Here is a 26,367-nt window from a genome sequence, read left to right on the forward strand (position 1 = left end):
TTTTAAAACCAAATTTAAAAAGTATGACCACACACTGGACACATTAAAAAAAAGTCTAACAGTAAATTAGTTATTAGCTCTGTATCTCAACTTCATAATCTAAACACTACAATGAGAACCAAATATTGGATGAAAGGAAAGATTAAGCAAAACTATTAAGCCCATCAAACTAAAGGACCTATTTAATGTTACATAAGGATAAAAGTATATAAAGCACAAAGAGAGAGAATGACTCGGGTTTCAATCTGAGCCTTTTACTTAGCTGCAGACCTTGAGCAGATCTACTTAAAACTTTTTGGGCAATGGGTATCTTCAAATGGAGATAACAGTACTCTGCTCTTAGGGCTGCTCTGAAACTAAATGAAATAACGTATACAAAGGGCTTAGCACAGAGCACAGGACTTAAGTCAATAAATGTAGCTATAATTATCTTTATTATGCATCAAAAATATTTAAAGGCTGTTTTTACTTTATGTTGAATTACTTAAAGTAACAATATGGACTGGTTCTTTTCCTCCAAAGTACACAATGTATTTCAGGACAGACTTGCTCAAGCAAAGAGAAGTACCAGAGAACTGAATACAGCTAAACTAATCAGATGAAAGCACACAATGCTTTGTATGTCAAATTCTCCACTAGAAATTATGCTTCTAGAAAATATCTCACACTTCTGAATCAATGGGCAAATAAGGGTAATACACAGAATATCTCTGCATTAAAAAAAAAAAAAAAAAAGCTAAACTCCAAAATGTGAGTTTTTGAAGTCACTAACAAATTACACACCCAGGGAACCTGACTCTCACATGCAGTTCAAGTATGCCTTAGGCAATATATAAACATGACCATCTTAACAGGTTTTCTGGCACTTCAGGAACAAAAATCTGTTTATCTAACTAGATGTATTAAATATTCATCATCATAGATGACCAAAAGGCATTTTTAAGGAAGCAGCAAATTCTCCACTTTGAATCTATCTACTAGGTGATAATTATTTTATGATGTGAAATATTTCAAGTGAAAGAGAAAAGAGATAGTCTAAACTATACCATAAATTAACTTACTTAGAAGCTCTCTTTAAAACAAGAAAGATGCTAGGGATTTGCAACAATGGTGGTACTCAAAATGAGGCTACTAATAATTGTCTTAAAATAGTCAGATAGCCAACTGTCTAAGGATGCAGCATAAGAAGTATTCATCTACTTTGGTTAGCTGTCATTTTCAATATCACCTGCATTCTGTATTTCACTTTCTGTATCATTTTATGAAAACATAATACACTCAAGATTTTTCTTGAGTATTTCTGCATATTCTAAAAATGCAGTGTTTAAGAGCATATTTTTAACTTCAAAATATTATCTAAACATTGCATGTTAGCTCATGCGAAACTGGAAAAATTATGAAGATTCTCCTCATTCAAATGTTGGCTAAAGTTACAAACCTCCATTATCACTACCTAAAATTTTACCATATGCATATGAAGACATTTTACTTATCTATCATCTCTTTTGAGTCATATACATTTTGGGCAAAATTTCATATTGTCCACTAATATGAAAACTACTTTAAAAATAAAATATAACGAATCCAAAGAATGCACTGTTTTATACAATAAATTTTTTTCTTAGAGAAATTTTTTGTTCCTAATTTTGATTATATAGTCAAGTATTTTTCTGCTTAAAAAGGAAGTGAGAAGACATATGCCATGAGAAATAAGGAACATCTTAAAAATTTAATAAAAATAATTTATAAAATTCAGTATGATGTCTTCAAAATGTAAAAATGGAGTGAAATAAAAAAACAACTGCAGGGAATTTGTTTATTGAGCAATAATGTTAACACTTCTAAATTAAGAATTCACTTATGAGTTTTCTTTGTTAGTGTCCTGTCAATGATCATAATGGAAAATATTGCACAGAACTCAAATATAAAAATAAAAATTAACAAAACAGCTAAGCAACAAATATATGCTTTATATTTTAAAAATTAATCCAAACAAAATAATTTGAAACACTTCTCTGATGTAGAAGTCTTATAATGTTCTCTCATGTTTTATTTGATATTGTTTCCCTTTTTTTTTTAAAAACAAATTGACACTGTGTACAAAGAGTTCAAATGGCCAGTAAAACTACTGCTTTAAAATTGTTGGCTTTAAGTAACAGAGGTATAATTTGAATTCACATCAGAGCTTTCTAAAATGGCAATAGTACAAGCAAGCATATGACTTTCTCTAATACCCAAAACTTGTTCTGGCTTTCCTTTGGCTAAGGAATAGAAAACTAGACAGCCTTCCAAAGCTGCCACAATTTCCTAAAATGCTTTGATAAATGTTGGCATACTTTATTTCTCTTGCTTACCTTGATAACACTGGGCTAAACAGAAAATGAAGAAAATTCAGTTAAAAGTAACTTCAACAGTAGCTAGCTCACTCTGGACCTGGAAGTTTTGGTAAAGTTGAACATTCAGAAACATATTCTTAAATGTAGTTTTCCAAAATTAGGCCAAAAAGCCTACATTAGAGGAAAAAGAAAAGCCAAAAATGAGTTAAACATTGAAGTTTATCTGTTCCTGGAAGACTAAGAACAATATAAGAGAAGTCGAACCACTACATACAGCTAAGAATGTATTCTTGCAGAGAAAATTTATAGCTAATAATTTTTTAATATTTCCACTTGATAATTAAAATTTTATAAGTGATTTATTATGTCACCATATTAAGCCAATTCAATTAACTACACTCAGTAGGAATCACGTCAGAAATGCCTTGAAAAAGATAATGACAGACACTATATATTTAAAAACTACTAGTCCTTACAAAGTTCATCTCTGGACTAGAATATAATGCTGACTATCAATTCCCAATTCCTCTTAAAATAGAAGACTACCTGCATGTTTAGCCATTCCATCTTATTCCAGTTTAGCGTTAAGGATAAAAATCTTAAAGGATTGCATTGCTACTAAACACTGGCAATAATTCTCATATGCACCATTTAGACTATACCTCACTTTCTTACTCCCCTTATAATATTAAAATAACGAATAAATATGGTTCTTTAGTTAAGATCCTCTATTTTATCTTAAGTGAAATATAAAATAAGGTAGCTTTATTAATTTCTTGCTAGGATTGGCTTAAAATCTGTTTACCAAATAAGAAATTGTAAACTTTTTTTTCCTTTTACCCAGAAAGCAGATGTATTTTGATCCACTGCTAATACCTACATAAAATGTATTTCATTTTAGTTTTCTTTATAACATTTTTTTTGGAATAGCATTACTGCTGTACCTCAGGAAAAAATTCAATCAACCAACTACAGAAATTATGCCCAATTTTTAACCTTTGAAATAGGCAAAAAATTCTCCAGGAAAACTTAAAAATAATCTAATTAACAATTACCAGTGCTAAAAGGTCACTGAAAATTGATAAATAATAAATGAATCTTGCTGTATTTTACCCATCATTAGTGCAAAACAGGATGCTGAAATTTCCCGATGGACTATGTTAAAGAACATGAACTGGAATACTTGTAACAATCTCATTTACCTTCTGACACCAACATTTTCCAGGATGAAAACAATGACATATAGCTTCACAGAGTTTGAAATTTATCTAAGTTCAGAAATGGAATTAAAATTCAACTTAAGGAAAAAAGCAAAATATTCTTGGTATTGTCCAAATTTCAAATAAATCCTCAAGGGTAAGTATGGCTGCTGTTTTTCCAAACAGTCATTTTTCAATAAAATGTTGGCTGTGTCATAAGAAACCTTCTGTGCTTTCTATCAACCAAGGCTTGCTGGAGTACAACACATTTCCCTTGTAAATTCAACCTCAGCTGAAATGTCGAGCAAGGCGGGCAGATCTATAGTCAGCACGAAGTTGTACGAAGGAGTGAAGAATGTTCTTGTCCAGATTAGCAAGTTGTTCTCCTGAGCAGACTTGCTTTAAATTATCTGGGTTTACTACCAGAAGATTGCAAAGTGCATGCAGAGTATCAAAAAGCTGTAATACCAGAGGAATCTGAGTTGAGATAAGAGAAGGAAAAAAATATTTTTAGTTTTATAATCAGTTTGTAAATTGTTCTCACTTATGTACTGTCAGGACTTAACCAGTGTTAAAGAGTTCAATGTTAGCATTTTTAAAAGCTACCAAAGTGTTAAAAACTAAAATCTTTTTGAAAAGATTCATATTGTGCCAATTTATTCAAACAGTAATAATCATTTATACTTTTGTGAAGTAGAACTAGTTATCAATAATTTACAGCTTTTTAAAATAATTTAAACATTGGATGGAAACTGATTTCCAAGAGATATACATGAAGAAAGAACATATTTTCTTGATATATGATATACAGCATTAGTTATGGGCATTAATAAGGTCATCTGGACTATGGAACTAAAATATGGCATTTTCTAAAAGCTCAAAGCAAAAATGTGTTAATACTGGAATTATGATTGGAATAACACTTTTTCATTTAGGAAATGTCAGATCTGTCTCATTACAGTATCAACTAAAGTTATAAACTTCCCACTAATGATTATGCCAGTACACATTTTTATGATCTGACTGATGTTCCTGAACTTGTTTACCAGGTTACTACTTGTGAACACATACCTTGAAGTCTTTGGCACACTTCCTATACTCAGCTACATCACAGATTGCTAACATGCCGCCCATACAGCTGTAGGAATATTGCTGAAGATGTTCATAAATAAGTCGATGAAAACGTACTCCAAGTTCCATCAAAACTGTATCCACATTCTTCCCATCCATGGAATTTTTAATCTTCTCCACTTGTTTCCTTACGTAAGCACAGACTTTAACACAGGCCTGTAAAATTTTTTCTACACTTATTACACAGTAATATGTATCAGCTTAGCTAAGAAGAAAATACATATAATTTCTCACTAATCTCTAAGTATTAAAAAAAAAAACTTGGAACATAATAAGATACATCAATGAAATGTTAATAAGAGTACGAATAAAGCAGATATTCTTACTAACATATTAAATCATTTTACTCACATTAGTATACTGAATCAAAACATTGTTTTCATCTTCTGGCTTAAAATCTGTTTTCTTTTGTTCTGCAGCCAAGATATGCTTCATTTGTCCAATCATACAATTTAACGTCCTAGAGAATTGAGAATACCATGTATTTGATCCATTTAATTTACTTTAATTTATATTATTTATACTAAATTAAAGTTATTTAATTTCATGTCACCATAAAACTATTTTACTATTGGTATACTTCAGATTTTAAAACAAGTAAATTCTAGATCTTGATAGCAAAGAGGTCTTAGTTTTACTAGCTTCCTGCTCAAAACACAGGGCAAAGACTCATTTGTCTATTACTTGATTTAAGAAAATCTTAAAGATCTTAGAAGACTGTCACTAATTCATTTCCTTCACCAAGTATATTTGGAGAATGCTTAGGAAGGGAGTAAGATAGAAGAACTTATAAGGAATAGCCAAAGTTTGGAAGAACAGGTAAAAAGAACCTGAATTTCATAGTCTAAGGATAAGCAGGAGGCTGAATAAGTGGTACTGAAGGCCCAGTTGAGAAATGAAGTATGAGTTTGTAACAGCATGAACAATGTCTGAGTTTTGTGACATTCTCCAATAGCAATGAGCCATCCAGTTATCAGAATAACAGAATCTGCATTAATCCAGAGTTTAGGATCTGTAAGATAGTTATGATCAAAGGAAATAAATTTTAGGGTAATTACGAGGGAGTAATTAAAGATATGGAACAAGCAATCTAAGCGTTAACAGTGAATAAAACAAAGATGGGAAAGGACAGATTGGTAAAAGGCAAAGATATTTAGAGCCAGAGTTCCTATAAGTAACTTATATTCATATATGTCTTCTTGAACGGAAGAGAAAGGAGAATTAAAGTAAAAATATGCCCAAACCTGGTAGCATGGGCTCTAGAATTTTAGTTCCAGTTCTACCAGCATTAACTGTATGATCTCTAGAAAACTACTTCATTTCTTTAAGCTTTCACTTCCTCATCTGTAAAATGGAAATGGTATTTCTTACTTAAATGAAATTATACAGGTAAAGATCCTTGTACTGTGCCAGTGAAAGAAAGTGAAAGTGATAATCACCAGTCATGTCCAACTCTGCGAACCATGGACTGCAGCTCTCCAGGCTCCTCTGTCCATGGGATTTCTCAGGCAAGAATACTGGAGTGGTTTGCCATTTCCTTCTCCAGGGGATCTTCCTAACCCAGGGATCAAACCTGGGTTTCCTGCATTGCAGGTGAATGAAATTATACAGGTAAAGATCCTTGTATTGTGCCAAGCATACAGCAAACGCCTGATAAAAGCTTGATAAATAGATGATTATCATCATCAACACATGCTCACTATCATCTCAAAAGACAGAATCCACCACTCCATACTATGAACAGGTAACTAACTAAAATAAACATCAAAAAATTTTTCAAATGTAGTTTTCACTCACTTAAAGTTACTTTTAGAAAATTGGTATATTAATTTAATGCATTTCAGATATAAGCCTGAAATCTTCCAGGTTACATACCATTTTTAAGGAGTCCAAAGAGAGGAAGAGGAAGAGGGAAAGGGAAGGGAGGAAGGCAGGGAGAGAGGGGAGAGAGAGGGAGGAGTGGGGACAGAGAGAGACAGAGTGTCTATAGGAGGCAGCATTTACCAAAAAAAAAGAAAGATTTTCAAACAGAATTGGTCTAAAGTTAATCTAAACCTGCTGACTTCCATAAATAATTAATCTGGAATCCAAGAAAATAAATTATTAGGATGAAATAAATATGTAAAAATAAAATCGAACATTATAGCAGGATAGTGGAATTCAAGTAGACTTTTTTCTTGTCTGAAAATAGTTTTCATGTTGTTATAATGGTGTTTTACAAATAAAAAAATGCAAGAGAAATAGTTAAAACTAAAAACTTGCCTATCAATGCCGGTATCCAATTTCATCTCCATCTGTTCAATTATTTCTTTTTTTTTCTGAAGGCATTCAGATAACTTAGGAGAAGAGCTATTGAATGTTTAAAGGGGGAATAAAAATCATATTAGTAACCTTAGAATTCTAAAAGATTTCGTAATTCCTGCTTATTGTTACATACCTAGATACACATACACACACATACATTATTTTAATTTGCTTCCAAATCCAAGAAGCATTATAAACAGTAATTATTTAGTATTCACTACGCTCAATTCATTACAACAGTCATGCTAGGAAAAATTTATCAGTTAAAAGAGGAGGATTTAGATTTATTATTTTCATCTCTGAGGAGATATCCCTTTAGAATATAAACATGATTTTGGAATTATTTGGTTTCCTTTTTAATTAAATTTCTGGTGTAATAGTAAGAAAAATAACAGCATCTTGAAACTATAGTAAATTCTATTAATGAAAATTTGTAGACTAACACTCAATCCAGTTGTATTTAGCTTTCCTATCTTAAAAAACAAAAACCAACAACTTGGTAGTCTTATTGCCTTCTGAATATTACTTAAATGTCAAATAACATCCAAAATACTAAAGAATATGCAACCTTAATAGTTATATGTGAATTCTTCACTATGTGGCATTCGGTTCAGTTCAGTCGCTCAGGCGTGTCCGACTCTGGCGCAGCACACTAGGCCTCCCTGTCCATCACCAACTCCTGGAGTTTACTCAAACTCATGCCCATCGAGTTTTTTTCATGGGGTTCTCAAGGCAAGAATACTGAAGTGGTTTGTCATTCCCTTCTCCAGTGGACCACATTCTGTCAGACCTCTCCACCATGACCCGACCGTCTTGGGAGGCCCCACACAGCATGGCTTAGTTACAACTCATTAAAAAGTAAATTTCCTCTCAAAATGTGATTCAGAGATCACAAGTAATCTATATCTTTGAGGTCATTTCTAGACTAATAATTTCTTGGTATGTCAATGTTTATAAAAAATGTCTAGAATTTTATCTTTTATATGAATTTTTTTCCTCTTTAATGATAGTACTACACATACAATTTTATAAAGCATGTTCACATACACACTACTTTACTTAATTCTCATAGGCTTCAAAAGTTCACATAAATTGACAGGAAGATATAAACCAAATCTTATTTAATATCTCATCAAAACTTGTCCTGCTGCTGCTGCTGCTAAGTCACTTCAGCCATGTCCGACTCCGTGTGATCCCACAGACGGCAGCCCACCAGGCTCCCCCGTCCCTGGGATTCCCCAGGCAAGAACACTGGAGTGGGTTGCCATTTCCTTCTCTGATGTGTGAAAGTGAAAAGTGAAAGTGAAGTTGCTCAGTCGTGTCCGACTCTTAGCGACCCCATGGACCGCAGCCTACCAGGCTCCTCCATCCATGGGATTTTTCCAGGCAAGAGTACTGGAGTGGGGTGCCATTGCCTTCTCCAAAAATTTGTCCTACTGATGGCATAAAATTTTTACTGTACACCTTTTCACTATAACAAGTGGGAACAAGCTAGAAGTCACCTTTCATACAGATTTAGGATCATGACACAGTGTTTTCAAATAAAACAAAATTAATACCACAGAAGGAAGAGAATACAGGAAGGCAAGGAAGAAGAGTTTATGTTACTTTTTAAAAATTTTCTTTAAACTTCACATCTTTGAGATAGATACTATTATTTCAATACCAGTTACCACACTACATTATTTGCAAATGGTAAATGCTAAATACTTGATGTCAAATTTCTGCTGTGAGACAGGAAGGGGAGGGAAGAAGCAGGTTACAAATGCTTATACACATCCTGAGAGCAACTAGGTGGCTTCTTATTTCACACCCTCCTGTCCTGTTAGATGTTTCAATGAACAGCTATTACTTTTAAAATTTAACATAAAGTAGAATATTATAATATTCTTTGAAATACCAATGAAAATCAGACAACTTGACTAACCTTATTAGTGGCATAAGGTGATCATTAAACTGCTTGTCAAAAAGATGAAAAATAGTATTGGCTTGGTGCACAACATCCAAAAAATAGAGATTTGCATTCTTAGAATCTGAAGAAGGAATTCCTAAAGTTGGAAGGCATGCATATGTTAGAATCATATTAAAGAAATTCATCTAGGCAACAGAAAAAAGAATGTGTTTTATATATATATATATAAAACATGCATAAAAAGAACTGCTGTTTCAATAAGTCAGCAATAATTTTTGTGGACAAAAAGAGTAAAATTAAGCTCGTTAATAACAAAGTTTTAATGCCAAAATTTTCACCATATACTCAAGTCTTCATTGTTTGCTGAGATAAATCAAAAACTAAACTTGTAAGCGAATCATCTTGAACTATACCTTCTCCTTCCCCACCCTTCTGTGCCTAAAGATTCACATGAACCATGAACACACTTCTATTAATACCATTTTTCTTATAACCAGGCCTCAGTAACTCTGATAACAGTTAAAATAACTTTCTTATTAGTTCAAATCTCCTTATTTTTTTATGCTATATCTTGTTGCCAGAGTAAGGTACTTAACATATTTCACCATGTTCTCTATCTACCATTTCCTAGAAAATATTCAAAGACTCCTCACTGTCAACAAAATAAATTCCTGATTTTCAGCATCGTATTCAAGCCACTTCACATTCTGACCACAAAACAGACAGCTAACCTCTTCAGATTTCAGTTTCCTCTTTAGCAAAAGAGGAATTCCATGATGCCTACTAACCACAGACATTTATGTTTCTAGCTAAAATTAAAAGGCATAAAGGGCCAGGAGAAATACTCAGAGAAAATGAGAAATTAAAAGTTTAATACCTAGAGTTCATTACAGAAGGATGATTTTTTTCCCCAAAGTTTTAAAACAAGGTGTTTTATTTTCCCACAAATGACAAAATCACCAACTGGCAAGAAAACTAAAGCCTCCAACACAAACTTACAAGAGAAAAAAGTAGTCAATACACCTGTACATATGAAATACTAATCCCGGCTACTGATGAAAGACATGAAAGACAATAGTTATGTATGTCTTTAAATTACTAAATTATTAAAGTTCTTAGAGAAAACTCAGTAAGTGTAGAAAAATGGGTATAAGCACACATGCCAGTAGCAGTATAGATTAGTGGGGAAAAAAATCCTTAGGAAAAGTTTATATGCACAGAAATTTAAAAAATTTGCAACACACTGATCTGGTAATTTTAGTTCCAGAATTTTATCCAGAGTAAATAATTCAGAAGAAGGAAAACACTTTGTAAGTTCTACAAAGTTCACTACAGCCGCATAGAAAATGCGTAGGAATAGAAGGCACATTCTCATCCTACCAGAAAATTTCCTAAGCCCTTCCAAATTATCAACACTGCTATTAAAATGAAGATGCTAGACTTCCATACTAAAGAACAAATCCTTACTACCATATGGAATCAAATTTGTTACTTTTTTATTATCTTCATATCTTTGAGGTAGATATTATCTCAATATAAATGACCAAATTAGGTTATTTGCAAATTGTTAATGTTAAATACTTGATGTCAAGTTTCTGCTATAAGGGGAAGGGTAGGCAAGCAGGCTACAAATGTTCATGCACATCCTGAGAGCAACTAGGTTAAAATAATAATAATAAAAAAAGCAGGGGAGGGGGAGAATAAACCACAAGGTTATTGAATTATGGGTAATTTCGCTTCAACCTTAGAAACTTTAAAGAAAGACGCTATACACAAACATTTTCCAGCATGTGCTATGTGCTTTCTAGTAGCTTCAGTTCAATTCAGTTCAGTTGCCCAGTCATGTCCAACTCTTTGTGATCCCATTGACTGCAGCCCACCAGGCTCCCCTGTCCATCACCAACTCCCGGAGCTTGCTCAAACTCGTGTCCATCAAGTCAGTGTTGCCATCCAACCATCTCATCCTCTGTCGTCCCCTTCTCCTCCTGGCTTCAATCTTTCCCACCATCACGGACATTTTCGATGAGTCAGTTCTTTGCATCTTGTGGCCAAGTATTGGAGTTTCAGCTTCAACATCAGTCCCTCCAATGAATATTCAGAGCTGATTTCTTTTAGGATTGACTGGTTGGATCTCCTTGCAGTCCAAGGGACTCTCAAGAGTCTTCTCCAACACCACGGTTCAAAAGCATCAATTCTTCAGTGCTCAGCTTTCTTTATAGTCCAACTCTCACACTGATATATGACTACTGAAAAAACCATGGTTTTGACTAGATGGATCTTTGTCGGTAAAGCAATATCTCTGCTTTTTAATATGATGTCTAGGTTGGTCATAGCTTTTCTTCCAAGGAACAAGTGTCCTTTAATTTCATGACTGCAGTCACCATCTGCAATGATTTTGGAGCCCAAGAAAATAAAGTCTGTCACTGTTTCCATTGTTCCCCCATGTATGTGCCATGAAGTGATGGGACCAGATGCCATGATCTTAGTTTTTTGAATGTTGAGTTTTAAGCCAGCTTTTTCACTTTCATCATGAGGCTCTTTAGTTTCTCTTCGTTTTCTGCCATAAGGATGGTGTCATTTGTATATCTGAGTTTATTGAGTTTTCTCTTTGCAATCCTGATTTCAGCTTCTGTTTCATCCAGCCCATCATTTCACATAATGTACTCTATATGTAAGTTGAACCAGCAAGGTGACAATATACAGCGTTGACACACTCCTTTCCCAATTTTGAACCAGTCCATTGTTTCATGTCCAGTTCTAACTGTTGCTTCTTAACCTGCATACAGATTCCTCAGGAGGCAGGTAAGGTGGTCTGGTATTCTGATCTCTTTAAGAATTTTCCAGTTTGTTGTGATCCATACAGTCAAAGGCTTTAGTGTAGTCAATGAAGCAGATGTTTTTCTGGAATTCTCTTGCTTTTTCTATGATCCAACAGATGTTGGCAATTTGATCTCTGGTTCCTCTGCCTTTTCTAAATCCAGCTTGTACATCTGGAAGTTCTCAGTTCACGTACTGTTAACGCCTTGCTTGGAGAATTTTGAGCATTACTTTGCTAGCATGTGAGATGAGTGCAACTGTGTAGTAGTTTACATTCTTTGGCATTGCCTTTCTTTGGGATTGGGATGAAAATTGACCTTTTCCAGTCCTGTGGCCTGAATTTTCCAAATTTGCTGGCATATTGAGTACAGCACTTTAACAGCATCATCTTTTAGGATCTGAACTAGCTCAGCTGGAAATCCATCATCTCCACTAGCTTTCTAGGTGCTAGACTATAATGCAATTAAGACAAATAAGATTCCTATCTACATGAACTCATATGCTATTCTCTCTGCCTAAAATACTTTCTCCAAATATTCAATTTATTCCTTCACTTCATTCAGCTGATTCATGTCTCCTCAGGGAGGCCTTCTCTGACCATCCTTTCTAAAAAAGTCCTCTTCGCCCTGAATTCCCCATTCTACCTCCCATTACTATTCTCTATTTCTTACTCAATTTTATTTTTATCCACTGTACTTACTAGTCATTTGTCAATCTTTTCCATAAGAATGTAAGTTCCTAAGAGTAAGCACTTAAGTATATGTTCAATGAGTGAGGCAAATACAAATGGATGAAAATTTTATTGTAACAAGTGCTATGAAAAAAGTTAATTCAATGATGAAATAATGAGTAAGTAGGCTGGGAGAAGTGGGTCACTTTAGCTAGGTTCATCAGCAAAAGACTCTCTAAAAATGTGGCACCTTAGTGAAGATCAGAAGGCTGAAAAGCCAGGCATAAGAAGAGCTGAAGAAAAAGAAATGGGGGTCAGGAGGCGGGGGACACCAAGTGCAAAGAACCTGAGTGAGGAAAAAGAATAAAGGCCAGAGTGGCTAGGGTAGTGAAGGGAAATGCAGATAAGATGAGGATGAATATATAAGAGGAGAGCAGATCAAAACTATGCTTTTGTAAAGAGTTTGTTGCTGTTTTCTGCCTACGTGTAATAGGAAACCACTAAAAGGTCTTAAACAAAAAAAATTTAAGACTCTTAAATTTATAACATGACTGCTACATGGAGTCAGTTATTTGGAAAGGTAAGAGACCAGTTAGGAGCAGATGGAGATCATGATGTTTAAGTCAGGTTGGCATCGATGGAGATGGAGAAAAGTAGGCGAATTTGAGTTATGTTGGACAGTATATAGACAGGATTTGCTGACAGACTGGTGTTCAGGCTTGATGAAAAGAAGAATTATGGCAACTCCTGGGTTTGGGGCTTGAGCAAATAGTAAACAGCAATGCCTTTTAGAGACATGAGAAATAATGGGAAAGGAAGAAGTGTAGATGGAAGACAGAGAGTTTCATTTTGGATACATTAAATTTGAGATGCACACAGAACAGATGAGAGAAGTCAAGGAGGCAACTGAACTAATGGGACTAGAATTTAGGGAAGAGGTCATTATTATCTTATTAATATCAGTAAATCCAAAAGGCCAAAAACAAAAGAAAAAATATCATATGAATATATTCCTTTCCAGGCTTATTGATAAGACTCATTTTCCTTTCCAAACTTTACATTACTCAACTGTCTCAAGAAGAATTGCTGTCATTTCCATTTCTGCCCCCTTGGCATTTAGTAACTTACAGCATTGTATTACACTCTGCCATACACTGCTGTGACTTCTGTAGCTTATCCTGCCCTGCTCAATGTAAGCAAAATGAGAACTGTGTCTTTGTATAGCTTTTAGCATCTGACAAATCCTTGCACTACAGGAAGTTCAAAAAGCATTTTGCTGCATTGACTGAGATGAATATATATAAAACAACAGTATGCATACAGTTTAACCAAACAGGGTCAAAGGAATTTAAGATGAAGTATAATACAAATATATATACTTACCAGCAAGTCCTGTTTCCAAGGCATAATCAATATGTTCAATACATAAAAATTCCACAAGAATGGTAAAAATTCTAAAGGCATTCCTTGGTAAATCAGAAGGATCAGAGAGCTTTAAAAAGAAAAACCAAATACATCACTCCTCAGGTTTACCTGTAAAAAAAGGCAACTTTTTTTTTTCTTTAAAGCAATCTACTTTGTATAAGACATATTGTTCTGTTTTCAAATCGTGACTTAAATCTCTTCCACCCACCCAAAATGCATTTCTCATATACATATAGTTGCAGTGCTCCATATTTGTCTACAATTCTCCCGGCTGAAATAAGATTACTGTTTTCTGACCTGGATTGCAATCCATGTTAAACGTGACAGGAAAGAAAGAAGAGGAGAGAGATCAAATAGAAAATAAAATCTAAAGTACACATTAAAGCCAAGTATGTTTTAAAGAAATACACACAAACATAACATACACATAAGTACATATAATAAATGTACTCAACTGCCATGTAAAATGCCTTTCTTAATGTCATAGTAAAAGAAGTCTGAGAGTCACCTACTGAATAAAAGCTATTCTAGTAAAACTCAGAACCAGAAAGGATTCTTCATTTTATTGGAGGGTGGGGACAGGGAAATCAATAATAGACACTATAAAATAGGTCAGGCTCAACCTCATCTTCATCACTCCCCATTGAGTGAACCCTTGAGATGTTATTTAACCCCACCAAATCTCAATTTCTTCATCTGTAAGGTAGGAATAGTAGTAATGGTAGTAATGGTACTCATATCCTAGCGCTGAGATGAAAATACATGTAAAGTGTTTTTAGCTTAGCGTCTGGCACATAAGTTCACAATAAATGTTCATTTTGATGTTGATGTTGCTGCTGCTGATTAATTACTTAGTAAATGAATCATTAGTAGTTATGCTGAGAAAATTAAATCCCTCTTAAAATGTTGGAAAATAACCTCTCAACTTCTTGTAACTGCTGCCTACATTATTAATCAATTGATTGTTGCCTATTTGTCATCTCTATTCATGCTCCCTCTGACAGTAATGCTTGTTATCTGATATATACAGCTGGGTGTTAAAAAGCGCATAACCCACTTTAAATTCTCTAAATCTCTACTGCTTATAATAATTAATTTGGTATTACTTGATTCCCTTGCTGGTCTTAATACCACCCCGACCTTTCCCCTTCTCTACCACAACTCTCACCTCCCTTCTTTGCTCAATGATGCTTTACAAATGCCATTAGCAAGCCATTTTCCACATTCCTCCTCTCTACATCCATATATTCATGTATAACTGAAAGAAGCAGCAGACTGAAAACTTTGTAAGGATATACAAGATAAAAATAACTGTTAACCAATTGGACCTAAATGACATTCATAACAACATTAGGATATATATTTTCTTTAAGTATTCATAAAATATTTACCAAGATGGATCATATTCTGGGCTAAAAAACAAGTCTCAATAAATTTAAAATGGATTCACATCACACAAAATACATCCTAACCACAACAGATTCAAACTGAAATCATTAACAGAAAGATATCTAAAAAATTCTCTAATATCTGGAAATGATATAACATACTTCTAAGCTACTCTTCGGCCAACAGAAATCAAAAGGGAAATTTAAAAATATTTTGAACTGAATGAAAATAAGCACAAGAAATAAAAATCTGTTGTATGAAGCTAAAGCAGTATCTTAAAGGGAAAGTTATAAGATTAAATCCTTATATCAGAAAATAAGAAGGGTCTCTAATCAATGATCTCAACTTTCACCTTAAAAAACTAGATAAAGAAGGTCAAATGAAGCCCAGGTAAGCAGAAGGAAAAGAAATAATAAAGAGTGGACATCCATGAAATACAAACAGGAAAATCAATGATACTGAAGCTGATTCTCCAGGGAAACCAATAAACTGATAAACCTATATCACACACAGAAGACACAAATCATCAGAAATAAATAGGTGGCATCATTATAGATTCAACAGGTTTTAAAAAGATAATAAGCTACTATATATGTAATAAATAACAAAGTCATAGTGTAAAGTACAGCAAACTATATTCAATACCTTATAATGACCTATAATGAAAAAGAATATACATATTATATATAATATTATATATATAACTGGATCACTTCGCTATACACCAGAAATTTTTTTTTATACACCAGAAATTAACACAAAACTTTAGACAATCTTTTTCAATTTAAAACACACACACACACACAAATCAACTGACCATTAAAAAAAGGATAAGGCAATAACATGAACAACTTAATCCCAATAAATTCAACAATCTGTACGAAATATACAAATCTTAAAGGACACAAACTACCAAAGCTCACTTTAAAAGAAATAGGTAACTAAAACAGTTTCATATCTACTAAAGAAGTTGAATTTGTAGTTAAAAATACTCACAAATTAAAAAAAAAAAAACCTCACAAATTTTAAAACTACAGGCACAAAAGACTTCACTAAGTTCTTCCAAATATTTAAGGAAGATATAACATTAATTTTACACAAATTCTTCTAGAAAATGAAAGAGGAAGGAATATTTTCCAACTCATTCTATGAGGCTAACATTACCTTGATACCAAAGCTACAAAGACATTAAGAGAAAAAAATATGTATAAATCAATATCCTTTGTGAACAAAAACACAAAACTTCTTAACAAAAGTTTAGTAAACCTAATCCAACAATACATAAATAGGATAATACATGATGACCAAGGCGGGGTTTACTAAAACAATGCAAGGTTAACATTTGGAAATCAACGTAATTCACAACATTAACAGAATAACAACAACAAAAAAGCATTTGACAAAGCCTAATATCATCCTTATAAAAATACCCAGAAAATTATGAATAAAAGAATTACCTTAATCTGATAAAGAGCATCTATGAAAAACAAATGGGTCTTAATCAAACAGGGTTTCTCTAGTGGCTAAGTGGTAAAGAATCTGCCTGCAATGCAAAACACGCAGGTTCCATCTCTGGTCAGGAAGACCCCCTGGAGTAGGAAATGGCAACCCACTCCAATATTCTTGCCTGGAAAATTCCATGGACAGAGAAGCCTGGTAGGCTACAGTCCATGGGACTGCAAAGAATCGGACACAACTAAGCACACGCACACACACATACGTATATGAGTGTGTCTATGTGTATATGTATGTGTGTGTACCTAGAGGTTATCATACTAAGTGAAGTAAGTCAGACAAAGACAAATATCATACAATACAGCTTATCTGTAGAATCTAAAAGAAAAAGAAGACACAAATGAACTTATTTTCAAAACAGAAAGAGACTCACAGACACAGAAAACAAACTTATGGTTACCAAAGGGAAAAAGGGGATGGGGGAGGGATAAACTATGAGGCTGGGATTAACATGTACATACAACTATGTATAAAACAGGCAACCAACAATGACCTACTGTATAGCACAGGGGGGAACTATACTCAATATTATGTAACAATCCATAAGGAAAAAATATATATACACACATAAATATATGTGCAGCTGAACTGCTATGCTGTACACCTAAAACCGAGGCTTCTCTGGTGGCTCAGACAGTAAAGCCTACCTGCAATGCAGGGGACCTGGGTTCAATCCCTGGATTGGGAAGATACCCAAGAGAAGGGAATGGCTAGCCACTCCACTATTTGTGCCTGGAAAATCCCATGGACAGAGGAGTCTGGTGGACGACAGTCCATGGGGTTACAAAGAGTCAGACGTGACAGAGCTACTAACACATACACACAGACACACACACATTCTGAAACTTACATATTATAAATCAACTATATGTCAATAAAAAAAATTTTTTAAAAAGGAAAAATCTACAGTTGGAATCATATTAATGATAAAAGGCAACACTTGAACGCAAGTTGCATGCTCTTGCCACTTATATTCAGCATTGTAGTAGAGGTTCTGACCAGTGCAACAAAGCAAGAAAACAAAATATTGAAAGGAATAAGTTAAAATTGACTTTATTGGCAGACAACATGATACTCTACACAGAAAATCCTATGGAATCTACAAGAAACATTATTAGAGTAAGTGAGTTAGGTCAGGTTGAAGGTATAAAATCCACATAATAAAAATCAACTGTATCTGAAAACTCAGTTTTGCTAAAATGTCACTTCTCCAAAAACAGAACTATAGATTCAAAGTAACTTCAGTCAAAATACCAAACTTCTTTCCCCGCAGAAACTGACAAATTGATCATGTGAATTATATGAAAACGCCTCCTATGGAAATGTTAGAGGATTTTCACTACCTGATTCAAGATTTATAGTATTAAATTCACAGAAGAAAACAGAGGCAGTATGCTCTTTGACATAAGTCTTAGCAATATTTTTCAGATCTGTCTCCTAAAGCAAAAGAGAAACAAAAGCAAAAATAAAATGGCAACAATCAAACTTAAAAGTTTAGCATAGCAAACGAAGCCATCAGCAAAACAAAAAGGCAACATACTGAATGGGAGAAGATATTTGCAAATGATACGCAAGGTAAGAGGTTATTAATATCCAGAAATATTAAAAAGTCATATAACTCAAGATTTTTTTAAAAAGATGATTAAAACTTGGGCAGAGAACCTGAACAGACATTTTTCCAAAGGTGACAGATGGCCAACAGGCAGATGAAAAGATCCTCAACATCACTAATCATCAGAGAAATGCAAATCAAAACACACACCTCATACAGAATGGCTATCAAGTCTACAAATAACAAGTGTAGACTAGGATGTAGAGAAAAGGGAACCCTAGCAAAATGTTAGTAGGAATGTAAATTGATGCAGCCACTATGAAAAACAGTATGGAGGTTCCTCAAACAACTGACAGTAGAATTATCATAAGACCCAACAATTCCATACCTGGGTACATAGCAAAAAAACAAAAACACTAATCCAAAAAGATACATTCATCCCAATGTTCACAGCAGCATTATTTACAATTGCCAAGATAGGGAAGCAACCTAAGTGCCATTAACAGATGAATGGGTAAGAATATGTGGTGTATATATACAGAATGGAGTACTACTCAGCCATAAAAAATTGAAATTTTGCCATTTGCAGCAACATGGAAGGACCTGCACAGCACTATGCTAAGTGAAATAAATCAGAGAAAGAGAAATAGTGTATGATATCACATATGTGGAACCTAAAAAATACAACAAACTAATGAATATAACAAAAAAGCAGCAGACTCATAGATACAGAGAACAAACTAGTGGTTACCACTGTGGGGGGATATGTGGATATGGTGTAGGAGACACAAACTATTGGGCTGGCTCAAGGTATTGTACAATGTGGAGAATATAGCCAATATTTTGTAGTAATTGTAAACAGAGCGTAACCTTTCAAAATCATATTAAAATTTTATGTTTTTTTTTAAAAAGAAAAAAAACTTAAAGGAAACAAATACAATAAAAGAAAATATAAAAGGAAATCTTTATGACCTTAGGTTAGGCAAGGATTCCTTATATATGATACCAAAAATACCTCCCATAACAGAAAAGTGTCAAAATTAATAACTTCTTTTCTTTGAAATACTGTTTAGATATGAAAAAGACAAACCACAGACTGAAAAAAAAATCTGCAGATTAGGTATCTGATAAATGAGTTTTTCCCTGGTGGCTCAGATGGTAAAGCATCTGCCTGCAGTGCGGGAGACCCGGGTTCGACCCCTGGGTTGGGAAGATCCCCTGGAGAAGGAAATGGCCAACCACTCCAGTACTCTTGCCTGGAAAATTCCATGGATGGAAAAGCCTGGTAGGCTATATAGTCCATGGGGTCACAAAGAGTCGGACACAACTGAGCGACGTCACTTTAAAAAAAAAACTATATATACAACTGTCAAGAAATAAGAACCCAATTTTTAAAAATGTTACTAAGGAGAAATGAAAGCATATGTCTGCATAAAGATATATACAAGAATGTTCAAAGCAGCTTCATTTTTAACAGTCAAACACTGGAGCCAATCTAAACTGCCATCAATAGGTAAGTGGATAAGCAAAACTGTGAAGAATCTGCCTTTAATCAGGAGACCACGGTTCAATCCCTGGGTCGGGAAGATCCCCAAAAGAAGAAAATGGCTACCCACTCCAGTATTCTTGCCTGGAGAATTCCATGGACAGAGAAGTCCATGGGTCACAAAGAATCGGACATGACTGAGCAACTAACACTTTCACTTCTTTTCCATGCAATAAAATACTATTCAGCAATAAAAGAACATACTAATACACACAACATGAATGAATTTCAAAACATTTATGCTGAGTTAAAGAATCCAGAAACACATGTATATACCATATTATAATCCCATTTATTAAAAATTCTAGAAAATTAATCAACTTCTTGAAAAATCCTATTTAGTTTTCAAGACTCAGTCCTGAGTCTTGACAACTTCTTTTTGACAGCTAATCTACAGTGAAGGAGGTCACAGTTGCCTGAGGACAGAAACAGAGGGAGGAGAAAAGGAAACTTTGCAGGTGACGATCTGTTCATTACTTTGATTGCACTATAGCTTCATAAATGTACACATAATTTACCGAAGTTATCAAATTGTACAGTTCAAATATATGCAGTCTACTGAATGTCAATTATATCTCGAAATTACTGTTTTTTTAAGAAAGAAAAATACACCCAAACTTCTCATTACACTACCCTGTTTTATATTCTTTAATATTTCCATCAACATCTAACAAGGTCAAGTCCAAATTTCTAAGTATGGTATACAAAGAGTTTTTGTCTACATTTTCAAATTCCTGTCTCATTACTCTCCCATATCCTTTTTCAGTTCAAGCATTTCATGCTGCATGACTGTTCTCTGTATATGTCTTTGTGCATGTAATATTCTCTTTTCCTGAAACCACCTGCCAGAATCATCCTCTTGAAGATACCCTATTTATCTTTCAAGACCCAGACCTCAAATGTCCTCTCCTTTTTGAAATCTTCCCTGAAAAATACTCATCCTCGATTCCTTAATCAGTTAGAACTGGCTGCTTCCTCTTTAGGTCTCAACAGTGTATATCTGTTGTGCTGTTCAGTCACCCAGTCCTGTTTGACTCTTTGCAACCCCATGGATTGCAGCACGCCAGGCCTCCCTGTGCCTCACCATCTCCCAAAGTTTGCCCAAGTTCATGTCCATCACATCGGTGATGCCATCCAGCCATTTCATCTCTGATGCCCTCTTTTCCTTCTGCCCTCAATCTTTTCCAGTAACAGGGACTTTTCCAATGAGTCAGCTATTCACATCAGATGATCAAAATACTGGAGCTTCAGCTTTAGCATCATTCCTTCCAACAAGTATTCAGGGTTGATTTCCCTTAAGATTGACTGGTTTGATCTCCTTACTGTCCAAGGTATTCTCAGGAGTCTTCTCCAGCACCACAGTTCGAAGGCATCAAATCTTGGTGCTCTGCCTTCTTTACAGTGCAGCTCTCCCAACGGTACATGACCACTGGGAAGACCATAGCCTTGACTATACGGACCTTTGTCAGCAGAGTATATACTGGTTGGGTCTGTCACAGCTTTCCTGCCAAGCAGCAATTGTCTTCTGATTTCATGGCTGCGGTCACCATCCACAGGGATTTCAGAGCCCAAGAAGAGGAGCTCTGCCACTGTATACACAGTGAATGGTACCTGCACTAATTCTTTATACATCTACCTCTTTTCTCACTATGCAAAAGTAATGTGTATGTTTTGTACTTAGAACCCTAATACCCAACATGGCAGGTAGTACAAAATAAACACAAAATAATGTTTGTTAAATCAGACTGCAAAGAATTAAACTGATTTTCAATTTTGTCATTATTCAGACAGAAGGTCATGATTTAGATCTAGTTACTGAGTGTGACTCAAGGGCTTCCCAGGTGGTGTCAGTGGTAAAGAACTTTCCTGCCAATACCAGAGATACAAGAGACCTAGCTTCAATCCCTGGGTTGGGAAGATCCCCTGGAGAAGGGCATGGCAACCCACTCCAGTATTCTTGCCTAGAGAATCCCTTGGACAGAGGAGCCTGGCGGGCTGCACCCCACAGGGCTGCACAGAGTTGGACACGACTAAAGTGACTAAGCACACACTGTGACTCAAACCAAGGAACATGCTGACAGCTTCAGGTCTGATGATGTGACGGTGCAGAAACATTTTAACATATTTCCAGAATTCAGGAGAGTAGAGCTATTACTGTATCAAATATAGCCATCACATACCCTGAGGTGTCATGTCTTAACATTTTTCCAAATGTACTTCAGATTTTTTTTCTTCCGTGGTGGCAGAGGCAGTCCAACATTATAAAGTGCCTTAGGTATTCCTCCCAAGACAACCACTACTCTGAAACTGTTTATCACACCCATGTTGTGTATGCTCCTGAACAAAATATTTTTACTTTTTAAAACTTTATATTGTGGTATAATGAATATATCTTTCCCCATCTTGCTCTTTCCACTAAACATTATATTTTTGAGATTTACTCATGCTGATACTTGTAACTCTAGTTTAGTCATTTAAATTGGTATATTAGCTTTTTAGTATATGAACACTGTCACTTTATCAATTCTTTCTACAGCACACTTAGTTTCTAATTTTTCACCATGACAAACAATGTAGCTTATGATGTTAGACATGTCCTGTGAACCTACAAATTCTCTAAGAAATTAACAAATTACCCTCCAACGTATACTGATTACTACTTCCATTGGCAATGTATAAGAACTTCTATTACTCCACATCCTTACCAACAGTATCAACAAAATTTTTGCCAACCTATCGAGAATTAGTATTTTCCCTGCCTTAAGTTTCATTTCCCACCAGTGAGACTAAATATCTTATTGATAACTCACATTTTCTGTATTTATGTATAGCCTTTGACTTGTTTCCTATCGATTTATATTTATATATACAGTCTATATTGATCCATCAATATAAATATATAGACCACATACATCATACAAATAAAAAATTAAGACTACCTCAACTCTCAATTTCATACTTAAGAAATATGTAGCTCAGTTTCTTCCTCTGTAGAACAGATATAACAACCTCACAGAAATGTTACAATGACTAAATGAGTTAATGCATACCTAAAGTGCTTGGAATAGTGCCTGGAACATAGTATGTGCTGTACAATTACTAACAAGTATTATTTGTTTTATAAATCTTCTGCTAGTAAAACTGGTTAAAGCCTTCTTTTCACACTCTGGCTTAATTGTTTACTTTGTTAAAGTGTGTTTGTTGAAGACATTCTAAATTTTTAATGGAGACAATTTTTCCTTTCCTTTGATCTGTTCTTAAAACATCCTTCTCTCCCTAATGCTAATGTATTTCTTTATGATCTGGTTCTAACCCTCACTTTCATATCTTGATTTAATATCTCATTGAAGAAAATTTGGTATGCTCATTTAAAATCATATTAAAACATACGTCTAAACAATTTAAAAATAATTATGTTCCCTAAACAAAAATCCTATTTTTTTATTATAATACACAGGTGTTCATAACCAGAGGGCAGAGCTACATCTTAGTATAAACAAGCAAAACTTAAAATACACAGCTATATATAAATTAAATAAATGTACAATTCTTACCCTATGACATCTTTCGAAGGCTTGTTTGGTTTCTTGCAAAAGATTAACCACCACTTCCTGGGACAGGAAAGTCTCTCCATGAGTATCGATACTTGGCCCCAGTGGTAAGTTGGTACGCTGTCTAATTCTCTCTTTCAGATCTTGAATACTAGTGCATAATAGAAACAAATGAAAAAAGAAGACTACTATACATAGATTTCAATTTCAAGTACTCTCAAACTTAGTATACATGAACTAATAAAAAGAAGAAAAATGGACCAATAGCAGGAGACCTAAAACTTTTGATTTCAATTAGTAGTTCTGTCAAGTGATGCAAGCATTAATCTCTAAATAGAAGACTGTCATATGACAAGTGAGGAGATCTGCAGTTATTATCTCTAAAGTCTCTTTTAGCTCTACAATTCTGACTCGATAGTTAGCTCTACAGTTCTGATTCAATAGCCAAAAACTCTTTGTTTGGTTTCCTTAGGAAGTAGGCTATTCGAAGTAGGTTAATATTTCAGATAATTAAATGGCCCCGCTTAAAACAAATTTTAAAATTTTAAAGCTTTTTAAATATACTAACTACCTAAGCATATTGTACATTTATTACTATTAAACATAATTTAGCTTTTCTAAATGACTAAGGGTTATTAAGAACATTTATTATAATATAGAAGGCTAGATTACTTTTGTTCCTATTAATAGAATATATAGCTCCAGACTATGAACTTTCAAAAAAAATTCTTATGGCTGTTTTTTAGCTTTTTCTTTTACTTGCTACTGCCTTTCAGATGTCACTTCTTATTCCTAATTATAATCTCCCATGATAATTATTTAATATATAACAAGCTGGGAAATAAGAAGCTGATTTAGCTGAATACATATTATATGAACCATCAACTACGATGGTTCACAAAAGTCATTTTGATTCATCCTAGAATCAACTAAATTCCATACAGGTAAGATCTAGATTACTGAGCTGCCACCAATTCTTATAGCAAATCATTTTATTTTCTTCTAGGATATGAGTAAATTCAGGTTTTAATGTATTACTTAAACAAGTTCATGTCCAAGTCCTTTAAAAAGCTCAGGGTATCAATTTGCAGGGGTTCTTGTTCTTTTTAACCATACCTGCAACAGCAGCAATAAAATAATTTACTTCCTATAATGACCTGGAATAATTAACTCAGTCTGAAAAAAGGAAAGGAGGGAGGATGGGAGGAACTCTTTATGGTACTGGTATTATGTTTCACATTTTAATAATGTTATATTAGAATATTTCAACATGTGGCTCAAAAGACAGGATTTGATGAATGGTATAAAAAAACTTAATTAAAAGAATTCTTCACAGAAAATTCTAATGACTATTAATATTTTACAAATTATTAATATCTTTAGTTTTAACTGTAACATTTAACAAAAACACTTACCCTCCTGTGCCAATGGATCTCTTTTGATGGTTTTTTGACTCATAATAGCGCTGTAGGATCATACCACTTCTGTTTTTCAAATAGCCAGTCTCTATTTCAATGTAGCTCTCCAAATAGGAAATGAAAATGGACTTGATAAGCTTAGACAAGAAAGTCTGTTTATCAGTACCTAAGTTAAACTCCATCAACTTGCTGGAAAGATTTGTGGTTCTTTTCATGGAAAAGAGGGGAAAAAGATAAATGTATATTTTAGGTATAGTAATAATATTAAGAAATACATATTTTTACAATGTGACTTTTGAAAAACTTACATTAAACCACCATTTCTTAAACCCTGGGAAGTTACTCAGGATGCAGAGAGCAACTGTATAAGGTTATATACATATTTTAAGTAGAATGTATATTACAAATAATATCATGGTTTTGAAAACTGCCATAAACTCCTAGAGACAACTGAACAAGAGAAAACAAAGGCAACCAACCAGTCTAGAAATGGCAATGATGGCAGAATGGCTTCAAGTATGCCATTCATGACATGGTACCAAGTCAAAACACTTCCTCTGTTCATTCTCTTCTCTAGACTTGCCTCTCATTTTCTGTTTCTCACCGCTGAAGACAGACTCACAATAGTGCTGCTGTTGAAACAGACTTCCTGATTATAGTTACTTTTGAAAACCCTCTTCTCAAAATGACAATGAAGAAAAGCAACAGGATTGGAAAAAAAACTCCACATAAAGCTTCTACAAAGTATAACACTGCCATTTACAAAAACACAAGACAAATTTTCACATCAGACTTAAGCCTGAAACTGTCATTTGTTAAGAATTTGTCACTCCTTTTCTCAACTTCTAAAGCTTTAACTGGAAATAAATGTAATTATTACTTGTTCTTAAAAAAAAAATTAAAGAATAATGAACTAGTTTACAATTAAGACAAAAAATATAATTCTCAAGTCTTAGTTTAAACAAGGTTTTATACTTCATTAAAGTATATTAACATAAAGCATAATATCTAATAGTTAACATGCTAAGAAAGATACTCTTATACAACACTAGTCTATACAGCCAAGTAGTTAATGCTAAAAGCTATATTGCTATCTGATAAACTGTTATTTAAAAACACCTGAATACTTCCCAATTTTCTATCTGAAGGAAAGAAAATGTGAGATATTACTATTTTCTAATAATTAAAAATATACCTTGTGTATAAATCATAGAGACTTTTGAGATACTGCTCTGCATCAGACTTCCAATATTCTTGTAACTGGTCTTTCACAAAGCTCTAAAAAGAAAAGTCAACATTCTGTTAATTAAGTAAATATTAAATTATATAGTCAATATTTTTTTCCTCTAGAGTTACTCTACATTCTTGAACTGTTCTGACTTAAAATCCAGTGGAAAAGGCAATGCAAAAGAAATAGACCAATATAAAAAAAATTAGAAAATAGTTTTTTAGTTTACTGCTTCTCATATTTACTTGTACATTTATATCAGCATTGGGATTAAGCATTAAGAATCTCAAATATCTTGTCTTTTGAAAAAAATTCCAAAAAACACTTGAAGCTATATCAATATGGTCAATTCTTTAAAGTAGCATTTCCCAAAC

At 34.0% G+C, this 26,367-nt stretch overlaps 1 protein-coding gene across 2 annotated transcripts in view; it reads right to left on the minus strand.

The window, feature by feature from the left end:
* Positions 1 to 405: 405 nt before the first annotated feature.
* Positions 406 to 26,367, minus strand: part of EXOC5 (exocyst complex component 5) — a 53,382-nt gene continuing 27,420 nt past the window's right edge. For both annotated transcript variants that reach the window (XM_043472175.1, XM_043472176.1), the window contains exons 10-18: positions 25,961 to 26,043; positions 24,763 to 24,972; positions 23,351 to 23,498; positions 13,753 to 13,861; positions 8,898 to 9,018; positions 6,929 to 7,015; positions 5,018 to 5,126; positions 4,607 to 4,822; positions 406 to 4,012 (exon numbers count right to left, since the gene is read on the minus strand). In XM_043472175.1, the coding sequence (XP_043328110.1) occupies positions 3,824 to 4,012; positions 4,607 to 4,822; positions 5,018 to 5,126; positions 6,929 to 7,015; positions 8,898 to 9,018; positions 13,753 to 13,861; positions 23,351 to 23,498; positions 24,763 to 24,972; positions 25,961 to 26,043 (1,272 nt within the window). In that variant the 3' untranslated portion in view covers positions 406 to 3,823. The remainder of the gene's footprint in view (positions 4,013 to 4,606; positions 4,823 to 5,017; positions 5,127 to 6,928; positions 7,016 to 8,897; positions 9,019 to 13,752; positions 13,862 to 23,350; positions 23,499 to 24,762; positions 24,973 to 25,960; positions 26,044 to 26,367) is intronic.

Source organism: Cervus canadensis, chromosome 6 (genome assembly GCF_019320065.1).
Source record: "Cervus canadensis isolate Bull #8, Minnesota chromosome 6, ASM1932006v1, whole genome shotgun sequence".
Taxonomy (NCBI): Eukaryota; Metazoa; Chordata; class Mammalia; order Artiodactyla; family Cervidae; genus Cervus; species Cervus canadensis.